The sequence below is a fragment of the Trifolium pratense genome, linkage group LG4 (assembly GCF_020283565.1).
Source record: "Trifolium pratense cultivar HEN17-A07 linkage group LG4, ARS_RC_1.1, whole genome shotgun sequence".
Taxonomy (NCBI): Eukaryota; Viridiplantae; Streptophyta; class Magnoliopsida; order Fabales; family Fabaceae; genus Trifolium; species Trifolium pratense.
This window is the reverse complement of record NC_060062.1, coordinates 31,350,301-31,363,024: the sequence shown is the minus strand read 5'-3', so window position 1 is coordinate 31,363,024 and position 12,724 is coordinate 31,350,301. Positions and strand designations below refer to the sequence as shown.

General features: G+C 31.1%; 1 protein-coding gene across 1 annotated transcript; it reads right to left on the bottom strand.

The window, feature by feature from the left end:
* Positions 1 to 344: 344 nt before the first annotated feature.
* LOC123923258 ((-)-germacrene D synthase-like) lies at positions 345 to 4,860 on the bottom strand. Its single transcript, XM_045975945.1, has 7 exons — positions 4,384 to 4,860; positions 3,600 to 3,882; positions 2,306 to 2,678; positions 1,962 to 2,180; positions 1,736 to 1,874; positions 1,304 to 1,552; positions 345 to 845 (listed from the first exon to the last, which is right to left on the bottom strand). The coding sequence occupies exons 1-7, from the start codon at positions 4,708 to 4,710 to the stop codon at positions 552 to 554; spliced, it is 1,884 nt and encodes a 627-aa protein (XP_045831901.1). The 5' UTR covers positions 4,711 to 4,860; the 3' UTR covers positions 345 to 551.
* Positions 4,861 to 12,724: the final 7,864 nt, after the last annotated feature.

The following is a 12,724-nucleotide window of genomic DNA, read 5'->3' as shown; positions in this document are numbered from 1 at the left end:
CACCAACGCCAAACCAAACAAAACCTGCACAACTCAAGCAGCAACTACAATCTACAGAATCGACTGATAATTGATAAGAAACGGCTATTGTAGAACAAGAAAAAGTGAAAACCAGACCAACAACTGCTCACAAAACAGCAAAACATAAACCTGAACCAAACAGAAATTAAACGCGACAAAAACATCCAAAGCTAATGCCATATGATCCTAGATTTCAATTGTCCACACCACTATATCATAAGGCCAATCTTTTCAAGCTATATCCCATATAACACATCCTAATCGAAGTATTCGTTAAGCCTTGTAACAAATATAATATTTGTCCAACATTCTTTAGTTATATGAATGATTGTAACCCATGTATAATCATGAGAATACTCTAGAGATGCATAAAATTGAAACATCAACTCCCAATTAACTTCATTAAACTTTAGAGATGGATAAAAATATGCTTACAACTTTCTTTCAATTCAACAAAACAAACTTCACACATGACAAGTTTTCTTCATTTAAAAGTAAAAATAAAAAGCATAAAAGACAAAAATGAATGCTCAAATTGGTACTGGATCAACAAGTAATGCTTTAATAAATGTCTTCAATTCTCCTTCAGTGTTTGTGAAGTTATCTTTATCTTTGTAAATCACTTCCATAACACGACAGATGTTTAGAATACGCGTCAGAAAAGGCATTGGAACTTTAGTTGGCCTAAGACATTCTTCATTCATATCTTTCCAAGCATCAACGATTCTCCTTTGTCCTTCTTGAATGGCTGCTTGTCTAGATATTTCGTATTGTTCCATATAGCATTCCACGAATGACGAAACATGTCCTCTTTTCTGTTCAAACTATATAACAAGTAATATTTCATATAAATGTTTACATCATAGAGATAATGTAAATAGAAGGGTGCTAGGAAGTAGGAACACTCTCTTATCAATACTCTCTACCACTCACTTTTTAATTGGTTGAAGTCAATGTGGAGTGTGGACTCACTTTAGAAATATATGTCCCACATAAAGCGGATTGGATAATACACGGTTACTGCGTCAACGCAATAACTGTTGAGTGTTCGATCAAAAAACGAATGGATGAGATCAAAAATTGTGTTAAAGTGTTAATTACGGTTGAAATTTCCTATTATCTCCGTGAAGCAGCCACAACATGAATTCAGATCCCACATAAAGTAGTGTGACTCACAAGTGTTTTACTCAATTAGAGAGCGAATGTTAGAGAGTGTGTTGCTAACATTTTTCAAGTAAATATATTGTAGATAAGATTCTTTAAAAATTCATATTATATATACCTCGCTGGTCATAATGTCATCCTTTATCCTGCAAATTGCAGCTGCAGCATTTACAATTTTTGGCCAACTTGATACCCATTTGAAGATGTCCTCTATTGCTGAGTCACCCATACCAATGTAACAAATTATATTAAGCAGTGCATAACCAGCTGAATCCCTCGAAACGCAAATGTACTCTTCTAGTGTTGGTTTATGTTTACTAGTTAACCATCTAGCTTCACTCATATAACCTTGAATGTATATTTTGAACTGCCACCATTGAAAAAATCGAAAGCCCATATTAAAAAGAGTTAAGTTGGACTCAATATACATCCATCTGAAAGGGATAAAAATACTGTTTTTTTGTTTTTTCTTGCTTTGCTAAAAAAAAATTATAGAAACAAATTGTACGTAATTATTTGCTAATAATTAATAATAAAAAAAACCTCATACTTCTTTTTTGTAGTAGTTTAAGACGTATCCTCTTCCTTCATTTCTCATATCCACCTCAATTTCTTCGTAAAAATCTAATATTGTTCTATAAAGAAACTTCATATAATCCGGAAGACTATCCAAACAACTATTATCCCACCTGAAAATTATTTTCATTAGTTTATTTAAAACATTATATATATATATATATATATATATATATATATAGTGAGAGACATTAACTGACCTCTCAATTGCCATAGTAAAAAGTTCTAATTCATCTATAGTTCCATATGCATCATATGTATCATCGGTTAGGGTTGCAATGACGAAAAGTTTTGACACCATTTTTCTTGCTTGAGAATATTGGGGCTCAAAAAATATACCCAAACCCCAAAAGCAACATTCTACTATCCTATCTCGTGCATACGGTAGTTTATTCGGCACATCCAACTCCTTCCACCATCTTCAAAAACCAATAACAACAACAACAATAATAAGAATAATAATAAAAATAATAATAATAGTCTACAAAATCACTTTTTTTTCCTTTTGTTACTAATTAAAGGAGTGTAAAATTGAAGTCATTACTTGCAAAGGTTACCAAATTCCTTTTGATGTAGGCTTTGGAGCATGTTGAAATCTAGTTTTGCCAAAATTAATAAGTTTTCATCATGTAAAGGATTGTGCTCGTATATGGAAATGTAGCTTCGTGCCTCAAGTCTAGGCACGTTCTTATGGAGAGTCTGCCTTAAGCTTTGTTTGACTTGTATTGCATAAGAACAGCTTAGTTGGTTGGCAATGGACTCAAGGTGAGTGGTAGTGAAAACCAAAGCCTCTTCCAAAATGTCCTCTCCATGAACCATCATATGTGTGGCTTCATACAAACTTAACATCCCCTCAACATCACTAAGTAGTCTTTCACTAAAATTTCCTTTCTCATCCTTGTATTTGTTGAATACATCTAGTGTTTTTTTCAATCAACCACAATATCAAAACAAATTGTTAGAGTCAACAATTAGAGTTGTAAAATGAGTCGGTCAGATACGCTCTGATCCGGCAATCTCAACTAAATAAATTGACTAGATTAGTCCAATCAATTTATTATTGTACTACACATTATTTACTTCGGTTTGAGTTAGTCCTTCTGTGACATTTTATAAGCAAAAATCCACTTTTTATATGCTAACATTGTTTTTATAAATCAATAAAAAAATATGATCAAAGTAGATTATACTACCTCCGTCCCTAATTATAAGACCCTGTTTGACCACTACACGTACGTCAATGCACAATTTTGATCGTTAATATCTTTAATTGTCTATTAGTAAAAATTATAAAAACTTAATATTTTGCAAATACTCATCAAAACAAATTGAACAAGATCTTATATGCTAGTATTTACATTTATATATTATTAAAAAAATACGGTCAAAATAAGATAAATGAATAGTACATTTTTATCAAACAGAGTCTTATAATTAGGAACGGAGGTAGAATGAATAGTGTGCATGATTCTCAAATTACACTTAAAACTATATATGTATTATGTAAGATGAATTAAAGGCTAATAATATAAAATTTTCATTATAGAAAATTACAGTATTTAATAAAAAAAAAAAAGTAAAATTTCAATATGATAAGTTGATTACTAACCCAGTCAAATAAAAAGTTGATAACAATAAAGAAATAAAAAGAATGTCCCCATGAGCTTAGTTCAATTGGTTGGGACATCAGCATTTTATATGCAGGAGCCAGGGTTCGAACCCTGGACACTCCACTTATCCATCTTTAAAGGTGGAATTTCAAGCCACTAGGCTACCTGACCAAAAAAAAAAAAATATAAAAAAGAATAAAAGTAAACAAGTTGAGGATATATATATACTTGGTGAAACGTAAAGTCCTTGTTGCCTCAACAACCTAAATAGCACAGCAAGAGAGCACAAGTTCTCTTCAAAATTAGTTAATTCTCCATTTTCAGCATAATCATTGTAAACATGTTGTAAAATCTCTTCAATCTCATCTTCAAAATGATAGCTCAGACCTAATCTGATTATTGAATCAATCAAATGAACTTTTGCCAAGGGCTTCTCAATCTTTGAGACAAGCATGTTCCTAACATCATTTTTTCGAGTTTCAATTTGTGCCACAATATTTTGATCAAATTCCTGCAAGGTGTACTTGTTCAACATATAGACTTATATATTCAAGTAATCAAAACTTGATTTTAAATAAAATTTATATGACACAATAATCGTTGTTTGAAATGGAAGTACTTTATTTTTGTTAACCATGAATCAAACTTAACAATACAGATAATTTCAAGAGCTGACCAATCATATCATATATATTATGGTTCAACATCAGCATATAGTGCTATAAAATTAAAATTGTTAGATAATTGGGCTTATATTATTAATGTTTTTCAAAGATATATATTATATATAGGATAAAATAATTATTAGTCCGTAAAAAAAAAAAAGACTTTTATATATTAGTCAAAATCAAGTGAATATATATAACTTACACAACCATACATACACTCTAATTAATTTTTTTATTCATGTTTTATATGAGTTGGAGTATCCTTTTATTAGTCTTTCTTTTAAAATGACATTTCTATTTTTCTGTAAAAAAAAAAAAAAGAAGCAAGATATATGTTTACTTACCATAGATTCCGAAGCATGTTGAACGAAATAATCACCCCAAACACTTGGTTTAAAATCTGCAACATTTCTATGCAACTCAAATTTGGCATCAGAATTTAAACTAGCTATAGAAGACATAGAACAATTAGTTAGAAGTAAATTTTGTGAAACAGCCTTTTCTGTATGATAGAAAAGGAGAATCCCACGATCCTGAATCGATCTTATCTGAGGTCTAAAATTCCAAGTTTGTCTATGAAAAGCGGATCTAATTATATTAGTGTCTAGAATGGATTTCTTTTGTACATTAGAACACAAACTTATGGACCCGAATCTATTAGTATGGAGCATTTTCTTTTCAAGTGAAATTCCTTAGTATGAAAGAGAACAAAAGTGTTTTCTTTGTTGTAGAATTTGAAGCCTTGGTATCACTACTCTCGACTCTTTCTTCAACTCTAAGGTTTTTGAGTTAAGGAAAAATGTGTACTTTGTCTAAATAAGTAGATAACTAGATATTTATAATAAATTTCAATGAATTAAAAAAAAAAAAAAAAAGGTAAGTGGCGCAAATTTCCAATTCTTAAATCAACCACATTTGTTTCCTTACTATTTTAAGAATGGAAAATGTTATTTTTTGTTATCAACTATTTCTAAAGAATAACAAGAATAGAGAAGAATGAGAGACAGGGAGAAGATAAAAGAATAGACTCTTGTATTATTATATTCAAGGTGTGCATTACATTGTAACAAAAGGGTCCTATTTATAGGACACATTTAGGGGACAAGAAAACCTACACAATAATGGACATTCATTACATATTATTATTCATAACACCCCTCCTTGAATGTCCATTAAGGATATGCCTCGTTAAAACCTTACTAGAGAAAAAATCATTAGAAAAAAAAATTCTGGTGAAGTAAAAAGAGTACATATCATCCTTTATATGTGAACTGCCTCGTTAAAAATCTTATCAGGAAAACTCAGTGGGACAAAACCACGGTGAAGGGAAAAAGAGTGCAGAACAGATATATTTATGTCTCCCCCTCATAAAAACAGTTATATATGAGATGAAAAAACCAAATAATCTTCGGTGCTAGTTCCTCAAAAGATTTGTTTGAAGTTGATTTTGTAGAAAGATTTGACATATTTTCTTTATTATGTTCTTCTCCAAATTAGCAATGTGTCTGATATTATCTTCATATTGAATTGTTGCATGAACCATCCTTTTGTAATAAAAACATCAAGTTTCTTGTATGTGTTGATTACAGACCTCGACAAAAACGCCTTCTCAACTTGTTTGATGTAGTGCTGAAATCTTCACATTATTGGATGATATTGGTGTTTTAAGGTATAAATATTATGCTTGACTTTGTTCTAATATCTGTGTTAGCTGAATAAAATACCACGACATGTATAACTATATATAGTCAAATATATCAGTGTCCTTAATTGAATTAAGATATGGTACTTCAGGACCAATTCAAATTGTTCATCATTTTTCTTGAGGCATTACACGATCTTTGCTTAGATCAAATGACATCACAACCATGACCACAATTTTTTTTCATGGTAATCGTGTGTTACTTGAGGCATTTCTTGAGTTGGAGTATCCTTTTATTAGCCTTTCTTTTAAAATTAATACAGCCATGACTATTACCACGACCATGACCACAATTGTTTTTCATGGTAATCGTGTGTTACTACATTCACTTCTAGGAATAGAGTAACATCAATGGATCGGATTTCATTCACTTCTGAGAATGATTTTTCATTCATTTTATCATTGATATATACTATCATCAAATAATAAAATTAAGCAAATAATTAGATAAGCATAGTAAACACAGTCTAATAAAAGATAATTCCAATTATTTTTATTAATACTAATATAATGTAACATACTAAAATTTTATAATGAAAATTAAATAGTAACAAAATGAAATTAATAATAATTATAATGTAACATAGGCTATGAATGAAATTAATTAGTAACTTAATGAAAATAAATTGGAATATTTTTATGCTTTACAATATGATGATACGTATCAAATTATTATTATTATTATTTTTATTATTTATTTATTTTTAATCAACATGATATGCATAGATGATGCATTAGTATTATTATAGTTATTATTATTATTATTATTATTATTATTATTATTATTATTATTATTATTATAACAGTAAATAAAAATAAATTCAATAAAAATTATAAATAGCCAAAACTCTAAAAAAATGATAAAGTTATCCTTCAGGGATGCATGTATATGTATATTGAATTCTTCTGGAATTCATAAGAAATAATTCATAGGAAGTTCTTCAAGAACTATATAACATCGTTATAATGTAAAAATAGTCATTTATGTAATTCTTCAGGAATGCATACAACATTGAGTTATTCAGGAACTGTATAACATATATTATAATGTAAGAGGAATATATATTGGTGCAATCCTTCAGGGATGCATATAGATTGAATTCTTATGGAATTCAAAAAAAATAATATTATATAAAAATGTGCAATCTTTATTCTTCTATAACACACCCTGAAGAGAATATACAAACTCTAATCTTTCTCTCTTCTCTTTTATAATTAAAGGTAAGTGGCACAAATTGCATATTCTTAAATCAATCCACATCTTGTTTCCATACTATTTTAAGAATAAATTCTTTTTTTTATTGTTGTTTTCTTCTGTTTGGTATCTTTTAACCATACGTAATGAGTTGCAATACTCATTATATCTAGTTATTCTATATAATTGATTTTTTTAAAAAAAAAATATTCCATACACATCAAATTTTTCCTACACACTCGTGTGTTTGATTACATGCAAAATTATACTTCTTTCAATCGATGGTTAATATTGACCATGTTCAAAATTATAACATTTTGTTTAATTATATAGTTGAATTAACCATAATTTTAATCGTAAATTGAATTAATGATTTAATTGAATGAATCAATCATAATTTTCATTGTGATGAACCAAATATCTTATATTGTCAAATTTTTTTTTATCAAATATCCTATTGGTACCGTAGAAACAATTAAATGTATGAATATTATTGCTATTTTATAACTTAAAACATACAAATTTGTCAAAACAAAAAGAAAAAAACTTAAAACATACATATACGTAAATTAAAATGTAAAGAAATAGACTATACACATAATGTTATAAGGAAATGAAAATGTACGTGACACGTAAAACAAACCAAAGATGCCTTTCTTTTGGGCACACAACCTTTTATGGCCACCAAAGATGCTTCTTGTCCTCATCGGCGGATGTAGATCATCTTCCGTAAATTAATTTTTCGGTAGGAGAGGAAACCATAATTTTTTTTTATTATAAAAGACTAGTGGAGTGTAAAAATATCATGACATTTTAAATTAGGTTGGTATCAATAATTGGCCTGTTTGTTATAGATTTTTTTAAAATAGATTTTTTTAAAATAGATTTTTATACTACTGTTACATAATTTTGTGTAAAATAATTTTTCAAATAAACTTTTTATAAAAGCTTCAAATGAAAATTTGGTTTGAATAATTATTCTTAAAATGTTATTTTAGGTATTTGATCATTTTATTGAAAAAAAAATTGGATATCAAAATTTCGAAAAATCACTTTATTTTAAAGCTATTTCAAATAGATTTTCATAAAAATCATTTTTGAAATACAACTTTTTGTAAAAAATTGTGATTTTAACTATGTTTTGATCTTCAATAATGTATGTTTATGTTATATGATGTCAAAAATTAGTGTTTCAATTTAGAAAAAACAAATATAAAAAAACTTGTAATATTTTGGAAAACGGTTTTAGAAAATCTATTTTTAAAAATACAAAGAAAAAATCCATTTTTTTAAAGCTAAAACAAACAGAAGCCACTAGGTTTGGTCTAGTGGTGAGGGATTTGGGTAGTATGCAGGAGGTCCTAGGTTCGATCCTCTCCGACTCCATTATAACCAAAAAAAGCTAAAACAAACAGGCCCAATAGTGGTTGGAATATAGAGCACAGTAGTGTGTGAATTAATGATAAAAATTAGGGGTGATCGCGGTGTGGTTTGGTTCGGTTTTGATCTATTTTTTATTAGTATGTCTAAATCCCAACCATTTTTGTAGGTGTTTAAACTTATAATTGAGTTTTGAACAAAGAAAAAGAAGTTTGGTTTTTATGATCTCGCTCAGCGAGCCAACAGCGAAAATTGGCAAAAATTAGATAGGGAGTACTCTCCATCATCTCGCCAGCTGCGAGGAGGAAGCGAGAGATCTGGCTCAGCGAGACATACCTGCCTCAGCGAGAGACTGGCGGTCAGTGGCCACGTGTCAGAAAACCCAACGGTGAAGCAAGGCTATCTTGCTCAGCAAGACACCTCTGGCTCAGCGAGACTCTAATTTTCTGACTTATATAAATACCCATCAGCTGCTGCAAAAGGGGATCTGATCACTTGTAATACTTCTGAAAACAGAGAAAAACATCTTAGGAGCTAGGTTTAAGTAACTTGAAGGTGGATTTGCTCATCTTTATTGAGGAATCAACTCATGACGTTTGTTTATATCAATTCCTTTCATCTATATAAAGTTACCATGACTATGGGTAACTAATTTCTCTTATTGTTGGGATTGAATTTAAATTACTCTATTAGTATGTGTTTATCTTGATCATGGTGTTATATATATTCTAGTTAAAAATCAATATATTGATGTTATCCTTGTTGTTATTCTTTTTATCTTTTGATTTGAAATGGTATAGGAATATATGTTTTGAATCTTGCTCTAGGATAACATCTATTAAAAGCTAATTAAGATCTAGGAATAGACTTAGATTTAATATTCACTTAAAGTATTGGAACTTAATGCTATTGGATCGATTAAGCACCTGAGGGATCGACGTTATCTGGGGACGAAAACGTTCAATGAGTAAATACGTGATAAATTTGATAAGTAGCTTGAACATTTTTAACTGATCAAGGAAATATGTACGAATGAGTAGTTGAAGTTTAATCCCATCAATTTCATTTCTCTCATATTAAAATCATCTTTTAACTGCACTTTTATGTTCGCAATCAAGTTTACATTACAAAATATCTTTGAAACTCTAACTTAAAATCATGGTAATTGTTGAAAGGCATTTGATATAACTCTAGTCCCTGCAGATACGATATACCAAACAGAAGCCACTAGGTTTGGTCTAGTGGTGAGGGATTTGGGTAGTATGCAGGAGGTCCTAGGTTCGATCCTCTCCGACTCCATTATAACCAAAAAAAGCTAAAACAAACAGGCCCAATAGTGGTTGGAATATAGAGCACAGTAGTGTGTGAATTAATGATAAAAATTAGGGGTGATCGCATAAGAATTGATGATTTCATTTCTAGAATTTTATTTGTGCTCTCATTTCTTTGTTTAATTTAACATGAAATGCAATATGAAAAATGTCAGTATTTAATTCGGCCACATATAACATTGTTGGGAAATCGTTTCATAAAACACTTTTATAAACGCAGCGGAATTTTAAATTAAAATTTCCCATCAATGGATTCTTGTGAATGAGCATGATCAGGTCTAGAATATTACCTTTGAAGAACAAATTTGTGGTCGCCTTTCTTGATCACAAGCACCGCACTTGCAGCACCTCCACTTAGTCCACACGAACAGGAACCTTCGATCTCACAGTGCTAGCTGTTCTTGGATGAAGGCTGAGGGAATTTTGTGCGGTTTAGGGTTTAGAGAAATTCAGAATTTCTCTAAATTCAGTTAGGGTTTTAAAACGTAACTTCTGAACTTCATAAGACTCTATTTATAGAGTTTCTTATGAGGTCTTTAGTTTACACGAAATTGGGCTTCTCAAGCCCAATAACCGTTTGTCACTAACTGCACCCCCGCAATAAGTCTTACTTATTTTTCCCTTCTTAACTGTCCTTATGTGTGTGACCTTGTAGGTTCTTATGACGTTGGCAATAATATTAATCGTAATATTATAAACAGTGAGCGGTATCTAGCAACACATCACTGTTACCCAAGTCATAGGAATGTCACGTGATCTGACTAACCTTTTCGTGATAAATATCTTGTGCACAATTACCCTTTTGCCCTCATGTCTATATTGAACACAAGGCATAGTATGTCATCCTTGTCTAGTTCAATATTGGGCCCATAGACATATCTCCCGTTATGTAGGAGGCACTACCACAAAAAAGGGCCTTTAATAGCGCTTGTTTTGGCTTTTAATAGCGCTTAAAAGCGCTAAGCGCTATTACTGCTACCGCTATTATATGTCTGAGTGCCTATAACAGCGCTTTAAAACGCTATCATATATGGACATTTAATAGCGCTTCCATTGAAAAGCGCTGTCATATGTAAACTGGCGTTGCCTGAGATTGCTTCGGGAGTGGGATTTAATAGCGCTTTATTTTGAAAACGCTATTATAGTCATATCTTTAATAGCGCCCGTGCTCTAAAACGCTATTATAGGTCTATGTTTAATAGCGCTTTTTCAAACAAGCGCTATTAAAGCTCTTTTATTTCAAAAAAAAATCTTTTTTTATCCAATCGTTTTTAATTCAAATGAGCTACACAAATTTTATTAATCAGAAATTTTAGTTAAAATTCAAACACACTACATAAGTCATTTAAACAATATACCATACAAAATTTTGGTTAAAATTCTCAAACAATATAAATTAATATATATTACAACACTTGTATGATGACACAAGTTAAGTAGCATGCCACTAATCTGACACAATTACACCACCCAATCTACTAAAATCAAGCACTTAACAACACAAGAAAAAAACATTAAGAGAAAAAATTGATTGAACACCGTATGGACTTTTCAGCATCACAAATTCATCATATACAAGATATCTGCTTCTCCTCTATGTTCATGTCTAAATAACAGGCGTACTTGTTCTTTAATTTTCTTGTCCATTTGACTATATCATCCCTGGGAGCATCACAAAAACATCTCAAAATATAAACATTTCAATTGATTCAAGCAGAAACTTGCAATAACGGGAACCAAAGAAGAAACAAGGCAGGAATCTTAGCTAAAGCAATTAAAAGACTAAAAAACAATAGCATAAGCCTTTCGCCTTACACCTCAAACCATACACAAGATCTCCGCTACGGTGCTGAATGAACCTGTAAGAGAAACAAATATTAAAAGACAGATCTAGCGCCTAAAACAGAGGCCAACAACTCAAATACCTATGTCCATTAGACCATGATTTATTATTGATAGCCACAACTCCATCAAAACACCTGCGGAAATTACAGTCAAACAGAGAATAAAATTGCAGAGAAAAAAGAACAAACTGAAGGGGAGCAACTTCGCTGAGAGGGTTTGAACTTTGAAGGGTGCGGTCTCGCAATCGAGAACAAAAATAATTAACTATAATAGCATTAAAAGGAAAGGGGAAAAACATAAAGTAACTAACAACCAAAAGCTCTAATATCAATTAAGAGACGATACAGAGAAGAATCTATGAACACCCTTAAAGTAAATTAAAATCACTTGAAACAACCTATAACATAATTGAAATTACTAACTTGATTCAAGGAAATTAAACTCTATTTTAAGTCAGGACTATATATATGAATAGAAAATATACCAAAATACTAACACAAACAAGCTCGTATAAGATAACAATGAAAGATAGAGGGTTCATAAAATCAAATTTCAGTTAGTGAGTGTAACTTACTTCTTAGAGAAATCGGGTCCGAGATTATCTTTTAACACTTTCTCAATGACTTTAAAAGGAAGAGGAGAAACCTAAATCATCAAGATGTTCTAATTAGAAAGATAACTAGCAAAAAACAAAAACTAATTAGACAATCTAGAACCGTCAGAATACATTGCAGAAAGGATTGCAGGCAAACAAAAATACAACAACAAAACTACCTTGACAAAATATCCCCGGGATCGCACAGTAAAATGAATCTTTTATTTCTTCATTTGCTTTGAGCCATGACTACAATTCATTTATACGAAAGCTTTGACGAAAATTGGAGTGTTTTCCTTGCCAACATTGCTACAGCCGTGGTTCTTCATGTTTTCCATTTCATTTGGTTGGCAAGAAATGGCATTTGCTTCAGCAATGCAAAGAGGACTATGCATGCTGCACAATCGAAAATTTTAACGGCAAGCAATCTGAGCGCGACATTGGCTCCCGGGCTGTCAAACGCAGCAGAAAATGCGATTCTGCAGAAGTTCCAGCTTGCGCCCAGGCCAGCAGCTGCATCATCGAATAAATTGGTGCTTTGGCGGTCTCCAATCTTCAGATGGATGAAGGCAAATACAGATGCATCGGTAACGAATGACTCGGCTGCTTGTGGCGGACTATTTTGCGACCACACGAC

Excerpts from the sequence above, each read along its gene's own strand:
- LOC123923258 (XM_045975945.1), bottom strand. The coding sequence starts at position 4,710 with ATGCTCCATACTAATAGATTCGGGTCCATAAGTTTGTGTTCTAATGTA. Across the intron at positions 2,679-3,599 it reads AGGACTTTACGTTTCACCAA|ATGTATTCAACAAATACAAG; the intron begins GTATATATATAT and ends AAAAAACACTAG. Across the intron at positions 846-1,303 it reads ATGACATTATGACCAGCGAG|TTTGAACAGAAAAGAGGACA; the intron begins GTATATATAATA and ends CTTGTTATATAG.